Source organism: Phalangium opilio, unplaced genomic scaffold (genome assembly GCF_054372755.1).
Source record: "Phalangium opilio isolate 3A_F unplaced genomic scaffold, DU_Popi_V2 ptg000362l_1, whole genome shotgun sequence".
In the NCBI taxonomy this organism is placed as follows: domain Eukaryota; kingdom Metazoa; phylum Arthropoda; class Arachnida; order Opiliones; family Phalangiidae; genus Phalangium; species Phalangium opilio.
In genome coordinates this window covers 186,499-211,824 of record NW_028324231.1, presented here as the reverse complement: position 1 = coordinate 211,824, position 25,326 = coordinate 186,499, and the positions used below count along the sequence as shown (strand labels likewise).

General features: G+C 39.6%; 2 protein-coding genes and 3 long non-coding RNA genes across 8 annotated transcripts in view; 4 read left to right on the top strand and 1 right to left on the bottom strand.

Moving 5' to 3' along the window:
* LOC149597296 (uncharacterized) overlaps positions 1 to 10,079 on the top strand; it is a 48,859-nt gene extending 38,780 nt beyond the window's left edge. Inside the window, exons 22-31 of one of the 4 annotated variants that reach the window (XR_016379240.1) lie at positions 17 to 193; positions 3,550 to 3,770; positions 4,444 to 4,524; positions 5,302 to 5,466; positions 6,517 to 6,687; positions 7,505 to 8,081; positions 8,158 to 8,796; positions 8,868 to 8,915; positions 9,170 to 9,383; positions 9,953 to 10,079. Coding sequence is in view for 2 of the 4 variants with exons in the window: in XM_089861016.1 (XP_089717142.1) it covers positions 17 to 193; positions 3,550 to 3,770; positions 4,444 to 4,524; positions 5,302 to 5,466; positions 6,517 to 6,757 (885 nt within the window). In the remaining 2 variants the exon portion in view is untranslated. Of the gene's footprint in view, positions 1 to 16; positions 194 to 3,549; positions 3,771 to 4,443; positions 4,525 to 5,301; positions 5,467 to 6,516; positions 6,931 to 7,504; positions 8,797 to 8,867; positions 8,916 to 9,169; positions 9,384 to 9,952 lie in introns of those variants that run through there. The other 3 variants (XR_016379239.1, XM_089861017.1, XM_089861016.1) reach the window with 3 other exon arrangements.
* Positions 852 to 2,051, bottom strand: LOC149597297 (uncharacterized). Its single transcript, XR_016379224.1, has 2 exons — positions 1,180 to 2,051; positions 852 to 1,064 (listed from the first exon to the last, which is right to left on the bottom strand). It is a non-coding gene; the product is annotated as an uncharacterized LOC149597297 (long non-coding RNA).
* A 335-nt stretch (positions 10,080 to 10,414) lies between the features above and the next one.
* On the top strand, positions 10,415 to 11,912 carry LOC149597295 (uncharacterized). The gene is made up of 2 exons (XR_016379248.1): positions 10,415 to 11,542; positions 11,700 to 11,912. It is a non-coding gene; the product is annotated as an uncharacterized LOC149597295 (long non-coding RNA).
* A 4,259-nt stretch (positions 11,913 to 16,171) lies between these two features.
* LOC149597294 (uncharacterized) lies at positions 16,172 to 18,502 on the top strand. The gene is made up of 2 exons (XR_016379243.1): positions 16,172 to 18,276; positions 18,347 to 18,502. It is a non-coding gene; the product is annotated as an uncharacterized LOC149597294 (long non-coding RNA).
* On the top strand, positions 16,974 to 19,976 carry LOC149597293 (uncharacterized). Its single transcript, XM_089861009.1, has 11 exons — positions 16,974 to 16,980; positions 17,178 to 17,246; positions 18,135 to 18,276; positions 18,347 to 18,470; positions 18,553 to 18,719; positions 18,798 to 18,845; positions 18,899 to 18,982; positions 19,042 to 19,102; positions 19,366 to 19,416; positions 19,485 to 19,694; positions 19,778 to 19,976. The coding sequence occupies exons 1-11, from the start codon at positions 16,974 to 16,976 to the stop codon at positions 19,934 to 19,936; spliced, it is 1,122 nt and encodes a 373-aa protein (XP_089717135.1). The 3' UTR covers positions 19,937 to 19,976.
* The last annotated feature ends 5,350 nt before the right edge of the window (positions 19,977 to 25,326 follow it).

Here is a 25,326-nt window from a genome sequence, read left to right as displayed (position 1 = left end):
ACCAATTGTATTGCAGGTTCTAATGGCAGCTGGTTCTGTCATTAGTCGAGAAGAGTGTCTTGAGGCTGTGGCTGAACTCTTTGACGTAACATGCCCACAAACGTTCCTTGAATTAAGAGAGTCTTTGTTCTCGCATCTTAAAAATATCAAGACTGATCACAAGAGGCATCCAGTTTTCCTCATTCTGGACAAAGTAAATAGGACCTTCGTTTTTTTACTATTTAGTAGGACCAGGGATAGATTTAATTTTAGAAGTAGGAATGGAGAACGGTAAGTATTTATTTCAGTCCGACCCATAGAGCAGTATAGAACCTCTCCCTCCAACACGCAACGAAAAGTTTAAATTATCTTATTGGCTCACTTAAACTACGTTTTGATGACGTTGGTGACGGGGACGGCGAAAAATACGTAATTCATTTTTAACACTTTCACTATGACCCGCCTCTTTTTTCATACCCCTCCGTCCCGTGGAAGGGGGTCCGGGACTTTCACGCGCGCCCACATTATTACTCTGTTCTCCATTCCTACTTCTAAAATTAAATCTATCCCTGGTAGGACATTTTTGTTACTTTTTGGGCTCTTAGCCATTTTAAAAGGTTTTTGGGGACATATTCCATCCCAACTGGTTTATTATTAGGCCTGTCTGTTGGATATAGGGTCAGCTGCCCTAATTTGGAACAGCTCTAATTTGGAACACTTTTCTTAAAATCGTCATAACTTAAGTTTGAGAGCTTCAAATTAATATTTTAAGGGCTCATTTGGAAGAATGAACATCCCTCTATCCATAAAACACGCCCTCGAGACTCTATCATAAAATCCAGAGAAGATACAAGCATAATTAGACAACCTCATATTTTGCATAATTTATTTTTTCCAAAATGAAGGGAAAGTTCTCCCATGGGTCTCGGGAAATAAGCTTTCACGGCCAATGGGAGAAACATAGGCTTACGAAAATGATTCCATTGAAAACTTCGGATCTTTCTCTTCAAATTAAACACTTTAAACGCCAGGTTAGGCCCAAAAATTATTGAGAAAACTCGAATAGAAAATATGTCCTCATTTGCCTAAAATGGAACACCCCGAAACACGAAAATTTAATCTATCTTTTTACATCCATAACTAATGTTTTACTCACTAAAGGACAACAAAAAGACCTTAGAAGATGCGTTGATTCATTACCTGTTTAATACTTTTGGTCCCGTAAGCGTAGATTAAGATGCGGAAAAGATACGGGTATTATCAGCCCAGTGTCCAGATTTAGTCATAAACGTGATGCCAATTTTAGCTGATTTAGCATGTTTCGCCTAGTGATATTGGGTTTCAAACACCGTATCATGACTCATTTGATGTAAAATGTAGATTCGACACAATTACGCCACAAAAACATAACAGTGTAGGTTACTTTGATCTAACTTGGTAATTATTTCATTCGAAATACCGTTAGAGTGCATTTAATTTACAATGTTTAACCGTAATGAACTGACAGCGCGCCAATTTTTGAAGCTTTAAGCAGATGACACTCAGTGCCCTTTAAAATATATGTACAGGTATAAAATGGAAAGCGTTGGTCGCTAGATGGTCGTAGCATCGCTAACAAATTATATTTGCTTATTATTAGTTGCGAAAACACGGACATTTTCGTATTCAAATTAGGGTGTTCCAAATTAGGACGGGGTGTTCCAATTTAGGACGGGGGCGTTCCAATTTAGGACGAACTGTTCCAAGTTAGGGCTGAAATCGATCTTTTTTAAAACCCATTTTGCAGGAAAAGTACGCGTCTTAGCAATCTGAAAATGGGTGCAATCGATCGGCAATAGTTCAAACTTATTGTAATGGTCTGCTTGTTCACTTCAGTAACTTATTTGTTACTGAAAAATCTGACTTTCCAAAAAGTTTGAGAAAGTGTTCCAAGATAGGGCTACTGACCATAGATATTAACAAGTATACTAAATATTAAAGCGAGTCAGAGCTGTGGTTTAGTTTACACAAATGCCACTAGATGCTCAAAATCGTCTTGCTGGGTTTGTAGGGAACCTGAAAATCCTGGATAAGTCAGGGATTTAAAAGAAAATTCCTAAAAGGTCAGCGATATGTCAGGGATTTAAAAAAATTCCTAAAAGGTCAGGGATATGTCTGGGATTTAAAAAAAATTCCTAAAAGATCAGGGATATGTCAGGGATTTAAAAACATTCCTAAAAGATCAGGGATGTGTCAGGGATTTAAAAAAAATTCCTAAATGATCAGGGATGTGTCAGGGATTTAAAAACATTCCTAAAAGATCAGGGATGTGTCAGGGATTTAAAAACATTCCTAAAAGATCAGGGATGTGTCAGGGATTTAAAAAACATTCCTAAAAGATCAGGGATGTGTCAGGGATTTAAAAAAAATTCCTAAAAGATCAGGGATATGTCAGGGATTTAAAAAAAATTCCTAAAAGATCGGGGATATGTCAGGGATTTAAAAACAATTCCTAAAAGATCGGGGATATGTCAGGGATTTAAAAACAATTCCTAAAAGATCGGGGATATGTCAGGGATTTAAAAAAAATACCTAAAAGATCGGGGATATGTCAGGGATTTAAAAACAATTCCTAAAAGATCAGGGATATGTCAGGGATTTAAAAAAAAATACCTAAAAGATCAGGGATGTGTCAGGGATTTAAAAACAATTCCTAAAAGATCAGGGATATGTCAGGGATTTAAAAACAATTCCTAAAAGGTCAGGGATTTAAAAAATTCCTAAAAGGTCAGGGATTTAAAAAAAATTCCTAAAAGATCAGGGATTTAAAAAATTCCTAAAAGGTCAGGGATTAAAAAAAATTCCTAAAAGGTCAGTGATATGTCAAGGATTAAAAAAAAAATCCTAAAAGGTCAGGGATTTTAAAAAAATTCCTAAATGGTTAGGGATATGTCAGGGATTTCGTTTGGTATGTCAAACCATGCTTCGAGCAATGCTAAATATGAGCCAGGTGTGATGAAGTGGGTTCTGGTAAACGCCTTATAATGGTAAGGGATATTACCAAAATTTGGTCAGGGGCCAACGTGTTAGGGGCACCACTGGAAGAGTAATTTGCTTTAATGACCAAAGTCAACGTTATTCCTTGAGCCCGCCATTTTAAACAATTGTGGAAAGAATGTTCAACCTCAAAACCTTGCCCGTCTATGGGATATAAATATCAACCTGCATACTAAAAGTTAACGTAAGCTTATGATGATAATAATGTATAGAGCTATTTCAGTGGGGGAAAAATTTCGTCTGCTACGAAAATTGGGCCTGCCTTTGGCGGACCGGGGCGGCCATTTTGTGCAGATTTTCTCTATGGGCAAATAGCATTGGTGACGTAGCCATTACCCCCTCTGAAATAGCTCTATTGGAAAAGGCTATTTTGGGCTGGTTGATACTAAGCAGTATCTTTGCATACCGCTTAATTTTTGTGTTAACTGAGTTACGTTCGTGTAATATCAGATTGCTTAAAAGAAACTTACACCGTTTTTATATAACTTACTTATTTTTTTCGAGTAAACAAAAGTTCTTTCTAATTTATCGTAGAACCTGCACATTTTTCCTTGGGAATCTATGAGGATTTTACGAAACAGTTCCGTTTTTCGAATTCCGTCTCTGTTATGTTTGAAAACGCAATTGAAAGCGTACGAATTGGAGCCGCTGTGCTTGCTAAAGAAAGGGATGGATGCGACTCAAGGTTTCGCCATCGTGAATCCCCATACCAATCTCCCGAATTGCGAAGCTATACTAACACCTTTCGTCAAATCGTAAGAAACTTTAAACACTATTTTCTTTAAATGGTTCCCCTATAAAAATCCTATATTTTTGGACCTGTTCGGTTATGATTAATTTAATATGCTATCATATCCGATATTTTTCATTGACTTTTATTCCACAATACCGATTTTAAATTTTATGACATTTTGCGCTGAAGTCCACTGTTTAAAATTATGATCGAAGTGTCTTGAATGGCGATGCTACTTTTATGAAGGGGTCATCCTTAAAACACTCTAATCATGACTTGTCAACGATGGCCTGGACGCCAAAATGTCATGGAACATTTTCGACTCAAAGTTGTCCATAGAACTCGCTGTACGTTGGCCCTACCGCCCTTATTAACATCGTGTAATATTGATGTTCTTTAGTAGTGAAATAATTAACTTATGTACCCGTCCGCGTATGTTTGAAACAATTCTATATCTGGCTTTGCCCTTTCTGACCAAAATGTTTAGCGAAAATATGATTTTAATGTGTCAAAAACTATGTAGATAAGACAAAATAGATCCCTATTTACTTTTTGACCCACGTTGACGCGTTGATCTGAAAATCTCGCGGTATAGCATTTGGGAAATATTTTCCCTTTCCCTAATTAAGTGTACAAAATCAACTTAGTTGATGCTACATTTTACGACTATTTTACCATTATTTCATTATTTGTAGGGCCACGTGGGAAAGCATTACGGGTAAGGCTCCTGAAGCGCAAGAAGTGATAACAGCCGCTACCAATTACGATTTATATTTGTAAGTATAACTAGTGTTCAGTCGAGAACACTCGACTTTTAATACTATTAATAGTACTAGCGTGTATTCAGATTATGTAACCTATTTAAAATGCCTATGATATGCAAATCCTATTGATTTTCGTATTGGGAAATTAGGGTTTGTTCCCTATCATGTTATAGATAGAAGGTTATTGCTTGAAAACGTGAAAATTGATAACTCTAAATAAGCATATTTTACTCTTTGGAATGATTTTACACCTATTGGCACTAAAAAGGGTTGATAGTTCTCGGAAACTCTGCTATTAACGTTTTTCGCGTTTTCTCGGAAACTCTGCTATTAACGTTTTTCGCGTTTTCTCGGAAACTCTGCTATTAACGTTTTTCGCGTTTTCTCGGAAACTCTGCTATTAACGTTTTTCGCGTTTTCTCGGAAACTCTGCTATTAACGTTTTTCGCGTTTTCTCGGAAACTCTGCTATTAACGTTTTTCGCGTTTTCTCGGAAACTCTGCTATTAACGTTTTTCGCGTTTTCTCGGAAACTCTGCTATTAACGTTTTTCGCGTTTTCTCGGAAACTCTGCTATTAACGTTTTTCGCGTTTTCTCGGAAACTCTGCTATTAACGTTTTTCGCGTTCCATTTCATTTTGTGCTTTTCAACTCTTTTTTACTAATAATTTAACGTGGTTATTCTTGGACCAAAATTTATTTAATTCAAATGTATAGTTTGATTAAGTGACCTGATTTTGGTAACTTAGTCGAACATCTTAAAATTGTTTTTGTTTAACTATGAAATTAGTTACTGTGGACACGGATCAGGCAGCGTGTTTCTCGGACGAGAACGGATTGAACAAAACAACTGTAGAGCAGCGGTTGTCTTGATGGGCTGCAGTAGCGCGAAACTCAGTAACTTGGGATGCCTTGAACCCATTGGAATCGCCCTGATGTATTTGCTAGGAGGATGGTAAGTTAAAATAGGGTGAAACATTTTACGTTTACGTGTGTTAGCGTAAGTCTATGAACAAATGCCACCTCATTACCTCAAAATACATGGAATTTCGGATTGAATAGGAAGTGGTAGTTAAAAGACGTATTTAGGCTATTTTCGGGAAATGGACTTAAATCCAACTCTTGTATAAACCTGTCCTTCAAACAATTGCTTAAAAGCATTGTCAAGAAAGTTGTCGAGAATTACGTGTTGAATGCTGATCGCTGTTTCTTTTTTCGAGCTGGCAATCCTGAGGATGCCAAAAAAGCCAATCACTATAATTAAAAATAAATATTCCATTGAAAAATCACGAAAACTCAGTTTCGATATATATCAATAATTTTGTCTTTGTCGAGCTTGTTCGCCCGTTTCATGATATCACCATGACGTGAGGGGGGAAAAAGTGCGGGAATCCTATACGCGTCTCGAGCTGCTCGCCATTCTAAACTCTGGGTGTGATAGCAGAGAGAGTGGCACCATCTCGCGTGAAAAATATATCTGTGACGTCAGCCTACGGGAAGCCTTTCATAAAAAGTGGTTATCAAATCATTTCATATGAAGCATTTTCAAATGCGTATTGCCAAATAACCAGAAATCGGAGAATTAAAAGCTTGATATTTTTGATTTCACAGAATGAAATTCTATCTTTTGTTATATACATCAGAGGTTTTTCAAACGAAGCTTCTCATTCCCTTTAGCAATACTACAGTAAAGAAAAATATTTTAACTTGAAGTCACTAGATGGCAAAATCAATAATTTAAACAACTGCTTAATATGTATATCTTCTTCTGAACGCTAGATGGCGCAAAAAAGCGTTCTAGTTTAAACAGTGGAAATTCCGAATTTTTTTTCTTTACTTTGAGGCTAGATATCGTTAGATCAAAACTGTATTCTTAGAAGCAAAGGCTACCCTGCTTCATTTTCAATTCTAAAATTAAAGTTGAAAATAACAGTTGAACTTTATGACGTCATAGGGGGTTCGCTGTTCAAAAATCAACGATATATTTTTTTTTTCTTTTTTTCAGTCCTCTGGTGATGGGAAATTTATGGAACGTGACAGATGTCGACATCGAGAAATTCACTTTGGAAATGTTCAATAAATGGCTTGTGGAACAAGAAGGTGATAGTGATGAAGTTCCTTACAGTGTTAAGCTGGGAAAAGCTATTACCAGTGGTCGAAATAGCTGCAAAATGAGGTACGTTGTGGGAGCGGCACCAGTTGTTTACGGTTTGCCCACTGATATCGTAAAGTACCTGCGAAAATAAGTTTTTTTAATATTGCGTTCAATTTAGTTCAATTAGAGAAAAAAATTAATATTTCAAGTATTCTTCATTTTCTCAACAAAATTATATTTTAACAAATTTGTTCAAAGTTTTTGTACTTTACTGAACTGTTTTATTTTTTTTTACCAACGTGATATAAAATTTTCTTAAAGACATATGAGAATGTGTCTCGTTATTTTCAAACATTATCATATAGGGGAGAAGAAAATTGGGGGATTTCTTTGAGGATACAAAAACCGTGCAGACGTTAGAGCTGACGTTGCCCACGGAATAAGTATTAACAGAAGTGAGATGAGACTAGAAGTGAAGGGCTCAAGCATTGATAGTAGATCCTGGCACTAGTGAACAAATTTGAGGATTTTATGCCACCGCTTCCCACGCGCCAACAACAGAGAGAGAAAAAAATTGGTCGAGTTCCAAAAAAATTGGTCCTATCCCCTACCCCTCAAGCTAAAGCGGCGGAACACGGACGAAGCGGGTGCTTGAATCTAGTTCGGCCGTCTACCGCCGCGAGCGTCTCACGTTTTGGAGAGGGAAATTCAGAAACCGCTACCAGAGGGCCAACCGTTGGTGTGTTATCAAGAATATTCACTTTCGCCGAGTGAAGAATTTGGTTACCTCGATACTTCTAGTCCCTTATCTTACTTCCGCGAATATTTATAATGCGAGCGGTATTTACCTGTTCATCAGTAACCTCTACGATATTGACAAGTGGCTTCTTATTTTTAGCATAGCGAGTTACGACTAACGGAAGCGTTTCGTTTATCCTGCTGTCGTACATGATTGGATGACAAGTTAGTAAGTTTATCTGTACAACAGTCCAGTCTAGAAACATAATAAAAATTAAGAAGTTTGGTTAAAGGCAAACAGAAATAACAAAATACAGGGTACAGAAATTTTTGCAAAATGAGACAGTTTAATGAGTACCAAAAATGGTCACAGGAGCGAAGTCATGTTACAGGGTTCATACAACTTTTGGAAAACAAATTTCCATGAATTTTCCAGGTTTTTCCCGTATATGGAGTATCCTATGGAGCCAATGTTAACGAAGGAGGGGGGGGACAAATAGGACTATGACATACTCAAAGGACATCCCCGTATCTCTAGTGGAACCGGAGTTATAAGCCTCCAAAGTTGGGTGTGACGCAAATCCTGTGGAGGGGACGAACATTTTCCCTAATTTCTCGGCCCCTGATTGGTGGAACCCTATGTTTTTAGTATCCTTGGAAAGGGGACAAATAGGACTACGACATACTCAAAGGACATCCCCGTATCTCTAGTAGAAACAGAGTTAAAAGCCTTTAAAGTTGGGTCTAATGTTAATCCTATGGAGGGGGGTTTGTTTACGTTTTGCTTAATATCTCGGCCCCTGTTTGTCGTAGGACTAAGTTCTTAGTATGGTTGGATGGGGGACAAATAGGACTATGACATACTCAAAGGACATCCGGGTATCTATAATAGAACCAGAGTTAATGGGTGTTGTGTAAAATAAATCCGTGTTAATCCTATGGAGCGAATGTTTAAAACCATTTTGCTTAATTACTCGGTCCCTGTTTGTCCTATTCCTAAGTTTTAAGTATCGTTGGATGGGGGACAAATTGGACTATGACCTACTCAAAGGACATCCCCGTATCTCTAATAGAACCAGAGTTACGAGCCTCGAAAGTTGGGTGTGACGCAAATCCTGTGGAGGGGACGAACATTTTGCTTAATATCTCGGCCCCTGTTTGTCGTAGCCCTACGTTTTTAGTATCGTTAGAAAGGGGACAAATGGGACTATGACATACCCAAAGGACATCCGGGTATCTATAATAGAACAAGAGTTAATGGGTGTTTTGTAAAATAAGTCCGTGTTAATTCAATGGAGCGAATGTTTAAGATCATTTTGCTTAATTACTCGGCCCCTGTTTGGTGTAATTATTTAAAATAGTTAAATTTAATTTGTACTCCAATTAATTGCCTTTTTTTCCTTTTATTTTTCAAGAAATTTGAGTAAGTAACAAAGTTCTTGGGCCTGGAGAGTAAGTTTTAATTTCAAACCTAATTTAAAGTTATTAAGATATGTTTTTAATTTGTTTTTGTCTTTTTAAAGAATGCTCGAGAGTCCAATGGAACCTTTTTACGAAAATGCAACAGTTTGGCAAGTATTTTCAATTTATTTACATTATTTTAAAATTATCGGGCCAAGGCTTAATGATTTAGACCAAAAAACGCCTTTGCGGACCAATGCGGTCTTTTGCGGTCTTTTACGGTCTTTTGCGGACCTTTGCGGTCTTTTGCGGACCTTTGCGGTCTTTTGCGGACCCCTGCGAACTTTTGCGGACCCCTGTTATTAAAATTAATTAATAATTAATTCTAATCGTAATTTATCATTTTCCCGAAAACCTCGTGCAGAACCTTGAATATTTTTTGACTGATCAACCGGGACTTTTGGGGCCCAAAGCTTTGTTGGTTTTCATGGGACTCGCTCTAGCCAGAGACGAGATCCATTGGCTACTGAGACATTCGGAAAATTTGCCGCCCCGCCAAGCCAAAGGACGCAGTCAAGTCGAAGACTTGGTTGATCGGCAGCTGCCCGAGCTTCTGTTCCACATTGAAGAACTCAGAGGTACAAAATATCTCAATCGTTAATAAATAGCCCTTCGTAAACCAGACCTTGTTCAGGGTTCAAACAAACCTGGAAGAAAATTCAGGGAAATTTGCGTCAAACAGGGGCCGAGTAATTAAGCAAAATATTCGCAGACATACTCCTCTCCATAGGATTAACATTACACCCAACTTTAGAGGCCTATAACTCTGGTTCTACTAGAGATAGGGGGATGTCCTTTGAGTATGTTATAGTCCAATTTGTCCCCCATCTAACCATACTAAAAACGTAGGGCCGAGTAATTAAGCAAAATGTTCGTCTCCTCCACAGGATTTGCGTCACACCCAACTTTCGAGGCTCGTAACTCTGGTTGAACTAGAGATAGGGGGATGTATTTTGAGTATGTTGCCCCCCATCCAACCATACTAAAAACGTAGGGCTACGACAAACAGGGGCCGATATATTAAGGAAAACGTAAACAAACACACCACCCTTCATATGTAACTTAAGCATTAAGAGGATACGGCGAGTGTCATCCTTCTTCTATCATTATGCCCTTCTGATAATATAAATTTTCTCATTATTTTCAGTTGGTGGACTCAACGCTCGGAAGTTACGCGTTTATAAAAATGTTCTTATTATTTTCATTATTTTTAATCTTTTTAATAAAATCTAATGTATCAATTTGAAAATAAAAACTGGCATTAATATTTATAAGTTTGCCTGATCGAAATTTATTTGCACTCGTAAGCTAGCTCGAGCCGAGAGATCTCCAGGGTAAAGGCCGGTTCAGACGACACTATTTTTCTCGCTACGCTCGCTGTGCTGAGCTCATCAGATTTTCTGGCTTCACCAGCCTTTAGAAAATTCACTGTTCACACGGACAAAATTTCCTCACCGAGGTCAACAGCATGTCAACAGTGAGAAAATTTTGTCCGTGTGAACAGTGAATTTTCTAAAGGCTGGTGAAGCCAGAAAATCTGATGAGCTCAGCACAGCGAGCGTAGCGAGAAAAATAGTGTCGTCTGAACGGGCCTTTTTTTTTCCCGCTACGCTCGCTGTGCTGAGCTCATCAGATTTTCTGGGTTCACCAGCCTCTAGAAAATGCGGTGTTCACACGGACAAATTTTCTCATTCTTGATCTCGGAAAAGCGAGAAAAAAAGTTGAAAAAATTCAACTTTTTTTCTCTCTTTGCTCGGCACAGCCAATAGAGTGCTTCCGATAATGACGTCACTCTTTGTTGTGTAGTACGCCACTCTGTGGAAATGTGTTTTCTTCGGTTTCACTAGTTCGAATCTCTTGAAATTTCAGTGAGAGGTATATTGAAGGGTTTTAAATTATCGTGCAAAGTTTTAAAATGATTAGCTGTTTTCCTAACATTCACTAAAATTTTGTTTGTGAACAATCACGACCTAGGAAATTTTTAAGAACTATTCGTTTTAAAACTTTGCACGATAATTTAAAACCCTTCAATATACCTCTCACTGAAATTTTAGTGAAAACACATTTCCACAGAGTAGCAGAGTGTCGTCTGAACGGGCCTTTAAGCCGGACCGCCGCTATTGGACAGGACGACTGTTGCTATGGTTCCTACCTTTTCCTTTACCCAATCCCCAGTGTCTCTCTTGTTTACATTTTTTTTACCGCGTTATTATTATGTCGAGCGGCTCGAGCCAGAGGGGTAATCTATTCAATATTTGATCTAGTTCAATTAATTTTAAAATGAACATATAACTAAATAAACTTCATCTCGGTGCGCAAATCCTTTAACAACAATTATGTATAAATTGATCGTGTATTGTGGCCAAAGGGAGGTGGTCTAGAAGTAAGCAAGCAAAGGCTTAGCGTCGTTGAGTCCGAGTCTCCTTAACACTTAGAATCATTAGAATTACAGACCTATTTATATCCTCAAAAACCATTCTGATTACAACAGTATTGCTTATTTACCATTCAAATGTCGTTGTCGAAACCACAACAACGGGTTTAACATTAAAGGTGATTCAATCTGGAGACTAGCTGTCTAAGACATTCAGTAAAGAAATATGAAGCCTGTAATATGTAACACTATTATGAATACGTAAGGAGTATTCCTACTAACATTAACGGTGAATCAATCTGATTATGACAACTAGGACATTCAGTAATGAAAAGACGAACGTAAAAACACCATTGTGTAAAGGTAAGCATTGTTTAATACAACGTTTACAAAACCACTGGTTTTTTACAGACATTCACGATGAATCTATGCATGGCTAAATTAACTAACATTAACATGTTTTTCTACTAACGGTAATGGTGAATGAATCTGATTATGATCGTATTAATTAAATTCGTAGGTTGGCTTAATTTTCAACTAATGCTGGACAACATAAAATTTCATCTTAAAATATATGAACCTAATATCTGAAAATATGAATTTAATAATTCCTTTTGGACTTGGTTGAATTTTTTTAAATTTTCAAATCTCTGTGAACTCAAATTAATAATGTGAGCTAGAAAATGTTTATGTTGGAAATCATTAGTCTTTAAATAAATAATTTCAATCGTTATGACATGAGTAAGATATTATGTTTCTTTTAAATATAATAAAAAGGCAAAACAATTACATGGATAAAGGATACACGTGTGAAAGTTTGTTTTCACACTTAGAGGATAGGCAACTCCCCTAGCGACTTATAATTATTTAACTTTATTTGAATATGTTTCATTGACTTAAATTACATTGCTAAAAATTATTAGGTAGGTAGCGCTTTCAATTTTCTAATCTAATTGCAGAGTTGAATTGTAAACTCGATCAAAATTTTTCAAATATTTTTTAATTAACCATAAATTTAACAACGAGTGGCAAATTACTATTAATTTAACTTTGAAAATACGTTTGGTTAAAATAAGGACGTTAACTTAATAGAATTTTCTAGTCAAATTACAGATTTGAATTGTAAAGTCGATTAAAATTTGTCATATATTTTTTTAATTAACTGGGAACGCTTCCTACCATGATTAAACTGAACAACGCGGCCAAAAGTTTCTAGTCCAAAATACAAATTCAGTTTCCTATAGTCTGTCAAACGAAAGAAGAGCCCTGAGAAATTTGTCCAAATTGGTGTCGCCACCATCGACCCCATAGTTCTTTATCAACTTGTTTTGTTTTGTCAATTGTCGTCTGTAATATAGTCTGCTATTATGTCATTAAAATATATTGCAATGCTAGTTCAACAAAGATAAAACTGGTGTCTTGTCGTTAATTTTGTTTTATATTCTTTAATACTCGATGATCGTAGAAAACCATGAAACATAAACATATTAAATATATATTGCAAAATGTATTGGTTCTATTGCGATTAAGCCTACCTGTTTATAGCAGACTATATTACAGCCGACTATTGACAAAACAAAACAAGTTGATAAAGTACTATGGGGTCGATGGTGGCGACACCAATTTGGACGAATTTCTCAGGGCTCTTCTTTCGTTTGACAGACTATAGTATTATAATTGAAGTTCCTTAAAACATAGCCCACGCGATCACGCGCGTCCGTGAGTGCGAATCGAGTGGGCTATGTTTAAAATAATTTTTTCGGGAGCCGCCCTATTTCAAAAGGGTGTATTTTATATACGGCATCACTAAACCTAGGTGAACAATGGCGGGGACAATTCCAAATTCAGTTTCCTAGTATTATAATTGAAGTTCCTTAAAATAACTAGGAGAACAATGGCGGGGACCAGTCCGGGGACCATTTTATTATTTCGGACACTAGGGGGGAGGGGGGTCTCTGCCGCAGGCTGGGAAATAAGGATATTTTTTAAACTAGTCCTTGGGACCAGTGACCCCCTAGTGTCTGAAATAATAAACTGGTCTCAGGACTGATCCCCACCTTTGTTCTCCTATAGATTTGCTATTAATAAACTGGTCCCGAGGACCAGAACCCCCACTTTTTGAATTAAAAAACTAGTCCAAGCAATTAATAAACTGGTCCCGAGGACCAGAAAAAATCTGCTATTTCCCAGACTGGTCTCTGGTCCCAAGGACTAATTTAAAAAATATCCTTATTTCCCAGACTGATTTGTAACGAAAAGTTTCACTAGTGCCACCGTGCGGAGAAAACGCGAAGCTTGATCTAAAGGAAACAAATAATGGCAGGTCTATAGCATAGCAACAACGGCAGAGTATGTTTTTTTTTTTGCTCCTTTATTATGACGAGCTAGGGCCTAAGTGACCTTTCAGCTCCAACTTTAAATTGATACAAAAGGTAAGATTTAGTGATCGTACGGGGAACCCGAACCCGACCCGGGAAGTCGGGGATCCCCGGTTTTTTCCGACCCGACCCGACCCGGCCAGTCAATTTTGAAGTCGGGTTTAAAAAAAAATCGGGGTGGGCCCGAAGTAGAGGGTAAGCTATTATTGACGGTCGCGCTTTGTGTTACAGTAGATAGGAACTCAAATCTGATTAGGGCGAGCTTGAATATTTAATTTTTTTCTGTCTCGAGGCTTCGAAAGCCAGTAGAAAACTGATATATTTCGGCAATTTCATGGTCGTCCGTCAAACGCCAATGTATTAATTGTGTGTTAAGTTGCGAGCAATTGATTTCAAAATTGAAAAAGTGGTAGAAGAGTTTCACGAGTACCAGAAACCGCTTTCAGCCACTGCCAAAGACATAGGACAAGGACAATTTGGAAACTTTTTAGATGGAAGTTGCGCCTGTTCTGGGACAATTAGTTACCCCAATCCCTTCCACGACTTTCTATCAGATAGCAATGATATGGCAGATTCGCCTACTATTGGATTCACTAAAGCAATGATATGGCAGATTAGCACTAAAGCAGTGATAACTTGGAACTAAATTACAGAAAATAAATTCCTTACATTACATAGTACATAGTTACTATGTATAATTTTTTAGAATATGTTAATTACATTTATATTATTAAAAAGGAAAACCCCGACCCGACCCGACCCGATTTTCCGGGTTTTTTTTCGCAACCCGACCCGGAACCCGACCCGACAAAAATCTCACCCCGTACGATCACTAGTAAGATTACATTGGTAAAGAAAGAAATGAACAAAATATTTACAAATCAAGGATAATAAAGACAATGGTAATAATAATATACAATAACAAAGTAGTAGTAGAATAATTATACATGATATGATATTATGGACTATAAATACAGGTAATATGAACTGAGGTACCGTAGCTTATAACTTTAGGAACTTTTTTAATTGAGCCTTAAACTGTGCTACCGAACGGAGGGAGACTAACTGTTCAGGAAGACCATTCCACAGAGATATCGTTTTGCGGAAGAAGGAGTAGCGTAATACATTGGTGCGCGATGGGGGAAGAAAGAGTTTTCGACTATGACCCCTGGTGCCCTGGGAATGCGAATTAAATTTGAAATACGGCTGTGTGGGGACGCACAAAATTTTAAAGAGACCAACGAGATCAAGGTAGGAACGACGGAGGGAAAGGGATGACCAACCGAGGGTGGATAAACGATGGTGTCGTGGTTTGCGTCGAAGGTAATGAGGGATACGGCTGGCGCGAGCTTGAACCCTGTCAACCAGATCTATATCTGTCTGAGATGCGGGATTCCAGATCAGGCTGCCAAATTCCACGAGAGGGCGAACGTAGCACTGGTATAACCGAGTTAACAAGGGGGGAGTAATACCAGGGAAGTTAGCCCTTATCACTACTATGAGACTGTTGGCACGCGTGCACATCCGTAGAATATGAGGTCGCGTGGATAGTTTGTGGTCAATTATTACCCCCAGATCACGACATTCATTGACTCTGTTAATGTTTACTCCATTAAGGTAATAGGGCGAGGGGGAGTTCACATCCACAGGACGACGCTGCAAAGTTAGGACTTGGGACTTATCACAGTTGAAGGTCAAACCATTAACACACGCCCAAGTTGCAATAGCATTAAGGTCACGCTGTAGGCAATCAACATCAGTAAAGGAGTTAATTGTGCGGTATATCTTTAGGTCATCAGCATACAATCGAGGATTTGAGGTCAATGACTGAGGGAGATCGTTAATATATAGGACAAACAGTAAAGGCCCTAAGACGCTTCCCTGGGGGACCCCACTTGGAACTGGGATAAAATCACTTAAAGTGTTTTCGACTCGAACCGCTTGAGAACGATTGGTTAAGTAACTCGACAGCCATCCCAGAATGTTGTTAGAGAGACCAAAGGCACGAAATTTGGCAAGAAGCCTCTTATGAGGGACCGAATCAAAAGCCTTTGCTATGTCCAAGTAGATAACGTCAGTACGGGTACCAGAGTCAAGGGCTGTCGTCCATGAGTGGAAGGCCGATAAGAGATTGGTTTCAACTGATCGAGAGTGAAGAAAACCGTGTTGATATTCACTTAGCAGCGGGTTAACATGTTGTAAAATGGCCACACGAATACATTTCTCAAGAACTTTGCATATTGAACTAGTTAAACTGATGGGTCTGTAATGTGACGTTTAAACTTATAATTTAGTGCCAAATGAAAATAAGTACTCGAAATTTCTTGGAATGGATGAACCACAATTTTCAGGAGAGAATTTGGTCAAAAATGGTAAGTGTTGAAAACTTAATTACCCTAATATTAACCAAATTAGACTGTAAACACTTAAGCCTTGGTCATAACATGAAGATTATAAAAATTGGTAATACTGTTTTCGCTTTGTTTAGTACCTGTTGCTCTCTCTCTTGTCAAAATCATGGACTATATTGGAAATGGGAAGAATTGCTTAATACAAGAAGAACAAAAACTAAGAAAAAATCATATTAATAGCTTGCTTTGGCGTTTCTGGAAAATCAAAAGAATTTTTAACTAAGTTATATTGAAGCGCTAGTTCTTCAAAATTCAGGATTATCGGGTAGAACCGCACAAGGTTAAATTGGACCTGAGTGACAGCAATGAATTCGTGGTAGTTTGTTCTTGCCCAGCAGGAGGAGCAGGAGGAGGGTTTTCCAAGCATTGCATAGCTGTCCTACTAGCTAGGTTACTACTCGTAAACAGGGAAGATAACCTTCCGACGCTAACCTGCACTGACGTAAAACAAACTTGGGGCTAACTAAAAAAATTAGTTCAAGAAATGCACAAGGGCGTTTTTTTTTGGTTCCTTTCAAGTTTCATGTGACGAGCTTGGGCTGAAATAGCCTTACAGCTTCGGAAATATATATTCTCATTGATAAACTGTGTTGCATTACAGCTCCCACGTACAAACTAGTGCATTTTGAAAGAAAAAACAAGACCAAATCCGTAAATCACTATGGGAAGTACAAATTACGAATCAGCCTTACAAAAGCACATAGAACCCAGTGAAAATATCTTAAGTCACGTCAGAAAAAGACAACAGGAAGAAGGAAGCGAGGAAAAACTGAAAACTGAAAGCCCTATCAAGAATGATAAAAATAGATTTCAATGTGGTAAGAGAGACAGCGTGATGTTGCTCTTCAATATTATGCTGGACAGAGTGGATTTCACGCAGCTCAATTTAGATGCAAACATTGCTATTAGTTTAAATTCACTAACCGATGAAGAGAAAGATTTCTCATGGAGCGGTGAATGAAATGCTAAGTTTTAGTGGGGAAATGTAAAGCCCCGCCCATTGACATGGGCGGTAACCACTGGGTATTTTACTTCCAACAGCGACACGTAGATGGCGCGAAAATCTACTCTTTGGCGCGAAATTGAGAAAGCTTTGTTTTAGAACATTGGTGTTTCTATAATGTTAGTTCAAATCTTCATAAAATAAAGACTAACAGTTTTCTAGTAGCTACTTTGTTTCAGGGATAATTTTTCTCTGAATTTTTGCAGTTAATTACAGGATGAGGAGAGTAGTCTTTCTAAAGTGCGGCGCTTGGAGTCAATTTAGGTACCAAAAATGTAAATAATCACGATAATGAAACGGACTTTGCATTAATATGGCCAAAGCAAAACAAGTTTAACATACATTCATTGTATTTCGTAATCGTGATTATTTACATTTTTGTTTTTGTGCTTGCCTTCTTTTGGCAGACAAAAGGTATAAGCTTATAAACGGACAATTTTTTTCCCTCTTTTCTCCCTTTTTCCCCTTTTTGTCGTGCAAAAGCCCGCCTTTTTTGGTGTTTATGCGTTTACCCGCTATAGCGCCCAGCACCATAAGAAGCTGTAAAAGAGACCCACATTAGGCTTGGGATCGTAGAAAAAGAGACCCACATTAAGCTTAAGATCCTAGATAAAGAGACCCATATTCGACTTGGAGTCCTTCATAAAAAGTGTTCCAGATGAAACTACAAGATCAACACTAAGTTACTTTACTTATAATAAAGCACCGACACTGCAATCGGAAATTTCATAAAAGGACGCAAGGCCCCCAGTCCACCGATGGACTTTAAAGAAAGTCGTTCAAACTTCATTCGTTTCAAAGTTAAATTTACAGACGTATAATTCTCCCTTTTAGCAGTATATTTTATATCTATTGTTTCAACTCTGAAGTAAAAATATTGCTGTGGGGCTAATTCTAGGCGGTGGTTGTATATTTGTATATGAGTACAATCATTGAATAATTTTAGTTCCAGTCACATATTATACTACAAGTATCAATTTTGCATTAAGAAAGCCATTTATAGTAAATGTCCCATCCCGTTGGATAGAAATTTATTTTAATTACATGCCAAGCACCAAAGCGTAATATGGCCGGGGCCATCTTGTTTTATATATATTTCTTCTAAATTAACTCGTAAATATGTCCAAGGCATGCTTGATATAAAAATTAAATTTTGTAAAAAGGCAAAGCGAAAGCGCTTCCTAGTGGTAAACCACCACAGGTCAAAAAAATAAATATTGCCTCAGTGTTCGAGCTTTGGCAATTGGAAAGAACCAAAATTGGTGTAACAAATGAAGCTTTTGCCGAAATGTTACTTGGAATATTGTAAGAAATGAGTTTTGTCAGTCTTTCTGCAATCCTACCCAAATGGTCATGTTCAATAACACATTTTCAGCTTAAAACAACCTAATACTAGAAAACAATTGCCACCATCAGTTTCATCTCAAACTGAAATATTCACTAGAAGTATTTCAACTCAAACTGATTTTCAGATTCACACATATGTTAGGGAGCCAACAGTAAAGCCTGGTATGAAGAATAATTAATTATAATCCTATTATCAAGATATGCCTATAACTTTAAGATCATTTGTCTGCTTAGTTAGCCATATTACATATGGTTTGGCTGTTGCCTGTTGAATCAGACAGTGATACGCCTGAGCGGCTGCGTGAGGTTATTAACCAATTTTCACCAAAGTCGCTCACTACTAAAAGTAAATTTAGGAAAAGGCCTTCAGTTTCAACTCCTTTTAGTCAAAATAAAAGTCCGTCTGTAAAACGAAAGAAACTTTTTGACGCGATTTCACCAATGCAAGTTTTTTAAATCCTAATTACATTTATTTATAGAAAGACAGGCCTTACTGTTATTAATGAAAATGAAGAAATTGGAGATCTGTAAGTTTTTATAAATAGATCTTCTATCATGATTATAAATATTTTCAAATCAGGGCGAATAAACCAAATAGCTTAGCTACCCAAAGTAGCATCAGCAAAAATCACGTAGAAGACTATGGGTCTATGTCAGAAATAGAGTACGTATTTATTTTTCGGTTTTATTAGTCCTATTACATAACATATATTTATAATTTAGAAATGAAGTGGAAAATGAATTAAACTTTTCAAATACTTTTACGGAGTGTGATGAAGATGAGGTAAAGTTAATTTGAATGATTTCATATAGATAATTTTCACTAAAGGGGCTAGAGGCAAGTTAGTCAAGTACTGGCTCTAACTGAACTGCTAGCCTCTCTCTGGGCAGTCCCCTGCCTCACCGAGACAAAAAAAAACCTTCAGTACCAACTATGTATGCTTGGGGGGAGGGAATTATATATAAATTGACCATTTATTATGGAAGGAAGAATGTATAATATAATATTTTTTGACTAATTTGTTTATAATTGGAATGTAATAATAGGAAAATGATGAGTCTGATTATCCTGACCTTATCGTTGAGCAAGTTAACCATGTAAGAACAGATTAATGATACTCATCTTATGCCTAGTATTCTTATAAAATGTCCACTTTAAATTTTAGCCAACAATTTCTTCTACAAAGAGTGATGTCGCTGATTACTTGGCGCTAATTAATATTAGCATTTTAACTCAGTTTGTTAAGAAAGCGTATGGTAAAACGTGCAACGGATGTTGTATGCCACTAAGATACACCATGAAAGTGATTGGAACAGCTATTATGTTCCAATGGCAATGCTCTGGGTCAGGAGGTGACGCTTCTAGGCACACTAAAGTAAATATGTTTTCAAGCAAAACAAAATGCCAGACTCCGAGCGCCATACTTTTTATTTATTTTATTTTATTTTTAATGTTTAGGGAAAGTGGGAGAGTCAACCTTTGTTTGAAGGAATTAGATCGGGGAATTTAGTTGTGGCTAGTGCAATTCCCTTATCAGGAAACATGTATGGGAAGATTGCTCTATTCATGAAAATGGCAAATATTTACTTTTTTGGAAGTGATACCTTCTATAAGTGAGTACAGCATTTTTGCACAACTTTTTCGGCCCTTAGCCAGTAACACAGTAACACATCATAAAAAACGATCAAAACTAGAACTCTTAGTCACGTGTGACCCCTCCATGGGGAAGAAAGGTCCTTCTAATCATATTGAATAGAAAAAGAGGGTGGGCCGTTTTTCTCCATTTTATCTTCAGTTCAAAGAAATGAAGAATAACACCTGGTAGATCCAAAGAGGAGAGAAAGAGGGAGAGAGAATCAGTTTAGGCAGCCGTGATCCATGCGTGGTTTTTTTTCAAAACGAGGGTAAATCTACGGTACACCCACCGCGGCGCCTGAGCGCAGCTTTCTCGCGCACAGTTGACGTAGGGGATGACAGAGATAAGGCGAGGAGGTTAATCCCCCCATGGTCAAAGGATGTGCGTCCTAAAACGTAAAGAAAATTGTTTTTACTACCCCCCCCCCCTATTTTCCCATCTTTCCGCGGCTTTTATAAAGCGCGTTTCAATCTCCCTCTCTCTTTCCTCTTTGGTAGATCTACACAAAAAACAGCAAAACGCCTTGAAAGGGTAATAGTTGGAATCCCAGTTTGTGGAAACTTTTGGGAACAGTTTCATTTCGGTCAGGGATGGACTATGGTGGGGTCGGACACTTTGGGTGATAGCATGCAGGATGTTGGATTTGGGAGATGAGTAGTCATTTGTTAAATTTTGGTCTTAATTTGAATTGAGATTGGTGAACCATTTTTTATGTATCTATTTGGATTTTATGATCCTGTCCGACCCCTTGTAGGCGATGCTAGATAAAAAGAAGGTAAATTTGGGACCCTTTAGAACCATAAAATTGTTTCTACAATGTTAACTTTCTTCCAAGCCCACCCCATTCTTCCCTGAGGCAAACCATTGATACTATTTTATCGCCCCGCTATATTTGTGGGGGGAGGGTGGCAAAAAAAAACCCTGGAGTGACAACAGGTAGCTCTGAAACTTTGCTCAAAGGAGGAGCTGTGAAACATTAGTGGGGGAATGAAGGGCTATAAATGCCCTAGGAGTGGTGCAAAATGAATGTCACTAACCTGGTGAAATAGCGCTTTAAAAACGTACCCCTCCACCCCCCCCCTGACTCGAAAGAAGAGGGAAATTTGAAGGCAAAATCTCGGGTGGGCCGATTAAGGTGGAGGAGCACGGACCTAAAGTTCGAATCTTTTACAAACGACGTCGCTCTGATCAGCCCCCGTGTGGTTTGGTGGTAGATGTTATAGTGGATATAATGAAGTTTTCCTTCTATAAACCATCCCTGTTCCAGAAATCAGCTAATAATTTATAATTAAATAACGCTATAGTAATGCCGATAGAAATACCTGTATGAACGCGTTAATGTATTGAACATTAGGTGAGACGAACCTGATCTCGCATCTTTAAAAATAGGATTTTTTTTTCATGCGCGATTAAGATAACTAGATAACCGGTGAAAGGAAAAGGGCGTGCGTGACTGATCAGGGATAGAAAGCGACCTGAATCTGAGGGGATGTTCGCCTTCACCATTTTCACTTAGAGTAGACCTGAGAACACCTGAGAATGTTACGGGAGATTTATTTTTGTGGTTTGCCCCTCGCGTGACGCCGTTACCCCCTTGTAATTTCTATAAAGTTTTTTTCTTGAAACTACAATACCTATAAAACTAGAGCTATCGGGCGGGTATTCATTGGGTAGCCGCCCCGTCGCTGTATCCCCATCGCTTTCTTGGCGGTTTGGGTTTAGTTAATATATCCGCGAAAATTGCCTCCTTCCGTATTCACGCCATATCCCGTTTCTTAACGCAACCCCCGCCGAATCACGTCCACTCTATTTTTCAACACCACCTCCCCCGTTTTCCTTCGGTAACACGGGCCCTTATCGACACCTCTAGCGCAAATTCCGCCATACCTTTTTATTCTGAGGCGTTAAACGCATGGTTCCATCTCCCCATGAAAATTGAGGCAGGTTTCTCTTCTAAAGAAGCGATCCTAGACATTCCGCTTGTACATTCCCTTTTTTTACGCACCGTCACGGGACTAGCCCTTACCCACGCTACCGTAGGAGGACTTCACTCCCTCGGCGTCACCTCAATTGGTCACCTCCTCGACGGTCGCGGTCGTTGGATCCCTCAAGGATCTCTCTTCCGTGACCGCCCTGTCTCCCGATTAGTTATCTCCCAGCACCGCATAACGATTAACGCCTTAATTCACACTTTTCCCGGTTGTTTTACGGACCGTGGCCTTAATCCCGCTTTTTGCTTTAGTCTCGGTGGCGGTCTATGTATCGTCACTGAACAGGAAATCGCTGGCCATTCACGCCGTTATCGAATTTCCGAGCCCCCACCAACTAAAACCATATACGACTCCGTTATTCATCGCCGTTTCCCACCACCAACGCCATTTGCCCCACCGTCCACAGATCTGACCCCATCTACATGGTGGTGGTTAGCCTCGAAGCTATCCCCCTTGAGCACCCGCGCTGAGCTTTGTATCCGATGGCGCGCCCTCCACGCCTCCTTACCGGCCCCTGCCCGACTTTTCCACATAGTCGAAAGCCTAGACTCGTCCGCCTGTCCGTTTTGCCCCGCCCTCGGGACCTTCGCCCACTGTTATTTCGATTGCCCCTTCGTTGACGCAGTTTTTGTCCAAGTCACCCGACGCCTTGAGCGATGGGTTGGCCACACACACTCTCATGCAGATTCCTGGAGCCTGGTTCCCCCCCCCAACCCGAATCACAATTTATGCAATTTTACGTTTACCATCTTTTTAGTCGTCCTAGCTGACCTTTACAAATCAGTTGCATCTTTGTCTCTAATGGCTGATGGTTTCATGACCCATGTGTCTTCCACCACTAAAGTTATTATTAATCGCGTTGCCGCTCGGTTTCGGGTGGAGCGTTCGCGAGCCACGACCCCCGTCCTCCTTGACAGGTTTTTTCACCGTTGGGGGGTAGGTAGGGAACCAGTATGGTTTCCTTGATTTGCCTTTGACCATTGTTATATTGTTTTTATGTATTTAGTTCCTAATTTATTATTGTCACTAAGCATATCCCCATTTGTACGTAATTGATTGTAACTAAGAATCTCATATCCTTACCTCATTACTTGTCACTAATAATAGCCTAATTTGTACCTGATTAATTATAACTAATAATTTTTTACTTTGTACCTGACTAATTAGGTAGATTTCTTCTTTTATTAATTAAATACTAAGATAATATTTCTAATTTTAGCTACAAACGGAATCTGTTTAAATATCTATGATCAGAAGGGGGCAATAGAAGAAGTATGACACTCTGTATCCCCTGGTTCTCTATTCTATCCTATAGACGGGCTTTATGGGTTTTAGTTAGGTTTCGATTTTCCGCCATCTTTTAAAATGGCTACCCGAATAGTAATAAAGGAATGTCCTGACGGGCAACGCTGGATGCATTTGCTACTAGTTACGTATATTTTAAGCCATTAGGATTAGTTGAGGTTATGGTATATGAGATATCGTTTTGGGAAACAACAATATGGCTTACTTTTTAAACCCAGCTCTCCCAAATAATCTCCCTCCCTCCCCCTCTCTCTCTCTCCTTCTTTTTCCCTCCCTCTCTCCCTCCTTTCCCCCCTTTCTCCCTCTCTCTGACTCTTTTTCCCTTCCTCTCTCTCCCTCTTTTCCCTCTCTCTCCCTCTTTTTCCCTCTCTCTGACTCTTTTTCCCTTCCTCTCTCCCTCTTTTTCCCTTCCTCTCTCTCCCTCTTTTTCCCTTCCTCTCTCTCCCTCTTTTCCCTCTCTCTGACTCTTTTTCCCTTCCTCTCTCTCCCTCTTTTCCCTCTCTCTGACTCTTTTTCCCTTCCTCTCTCTCCTTCTTTTTCCCCCTCTCTCCCTCCTTTCCCCCCTTTCTCCCTCCCTCTCTCCCTCCTTTCCCCCTTTCTCCCTCTCTCTCCCTCTTTTTCCCTCTCTCTGACTCTTTTTCCCTTCCTCTCTGACTAATTCCCTTCCTCTCTCCCTCTTTTCCCTCTCTCTGACTCTTTTTCCCTTCCTCTCTCTGACTCTTTTCCCTTCCTCTCTCTCCCTCTTTTTCCCTTCCTCTCTCTGACTCTTTTTCCCTCCCCTCTTTTCTCTCTCTTTTCCCTCCCTCTCTTCCTCTTTCCCCCCTCTATCCCTGCCTCCTTTTCCCTCCCTCTCTCCCTCTTTTCCCCCTCTATCCCTGCCTCTTTTCCTTTCCTCTCTCTCCCTGCCTCTTTTTCCCTTCCTCTCTCTCCCTCTTTTTCCCTTCCTCTCTCTGACTCTTTTTCCCTCCCCTCTTTTCTCTCTCTTTTTCCCTCCCTCTCTTCCTCTTTCCCCCCTCTATCCCTGCCTCCTTTTCCCTCCCTCTCTCCCTCTTTTCCCCCTCTATCCCTGCCTCTTTTCCTTTCCTCTCTCTCCCTGCCTCTTTTTCCCTCCCTCTCTTCCTCTTTTCCCCCTCCCTCTCTTCCTCTTTTCCCCCTCTATCCCTGCCTCTTTTCCCTTCCTCTCTCTCCCTCTTTCTCCCTCCCTCTCCCCCCTCTATCCCTGCCTCTTTTTCCCTTCCTATCTCTCTCCCTTTTTCTCCCGCCCTCTCTTCCTCTTTTCCCCCTCTATCCCTGCCTCCTTTTCCCTCCCTCCCTCCCTCTCTCCCTCTTTCCCCCCTCTATTCCTGCCTCTTTTCCCTTCCTCTCTCTCCCTGCCTCCTTTTCCCTTCCTCTCTCTCCCTGCCTCCTTTTCCCTTCCTCTCTCTCCCTGCCTCCTTTTCCCTCCCTCTCTTCCTCTTTTCCCCCTCTATCCCTGCCTCTTTTCCCTTCCTCTCTCTCCCTCTTTCTCCCTCCCTCTCCCCCCTCTATCCCTGCCTCTTTTTCCCTTCCTATCTCTCTCCCTTTTTCTCCCGCCCTCTCTTCCTCTTTTCCCTTCCTCTCTCTCCCTCTTTCTCTCTCCCTCTCCCCCTCTATCCCTGAGTCTTTTTCCCTTCCTATCTCTCTCCCTCTTTCTCCCGCCCTCTCTTCCTCTTTTCCCCCTCTATCCCTGCCTCCTTTTCCCTCCCTCTTTTCCCCCTCTATCCCTGCCTCTTTTCCCTTCCTCTCTCTCCCTTTTCCTCCCTCCCTCTCCCCCCTCTATCCCTGCCTCTTTTTCCCTTCCTATCTCTCTCCCTTTTTCTCCCGCCCTCTCTTCCTCTTTTCCCTTCCTCTCTCTCCCTCTTTCTCCCTCCCTCTCCCCCCTCTATCCCTGAGTCTTTTTCCCTTCCTATCTCTCTCCCTCTTTCTCCCGCCCTCTCTTCCTCTTTTCCCCCTCTATCCCTGCCTCCTTTTCCCTCCCTCTTTTCCCTTCCTCTCTCTCCCTGCCTCCTTTTCCCTCCCTCTCTCCCTTTTCCCCCCTCTATTCCTGCCTCTTTTCC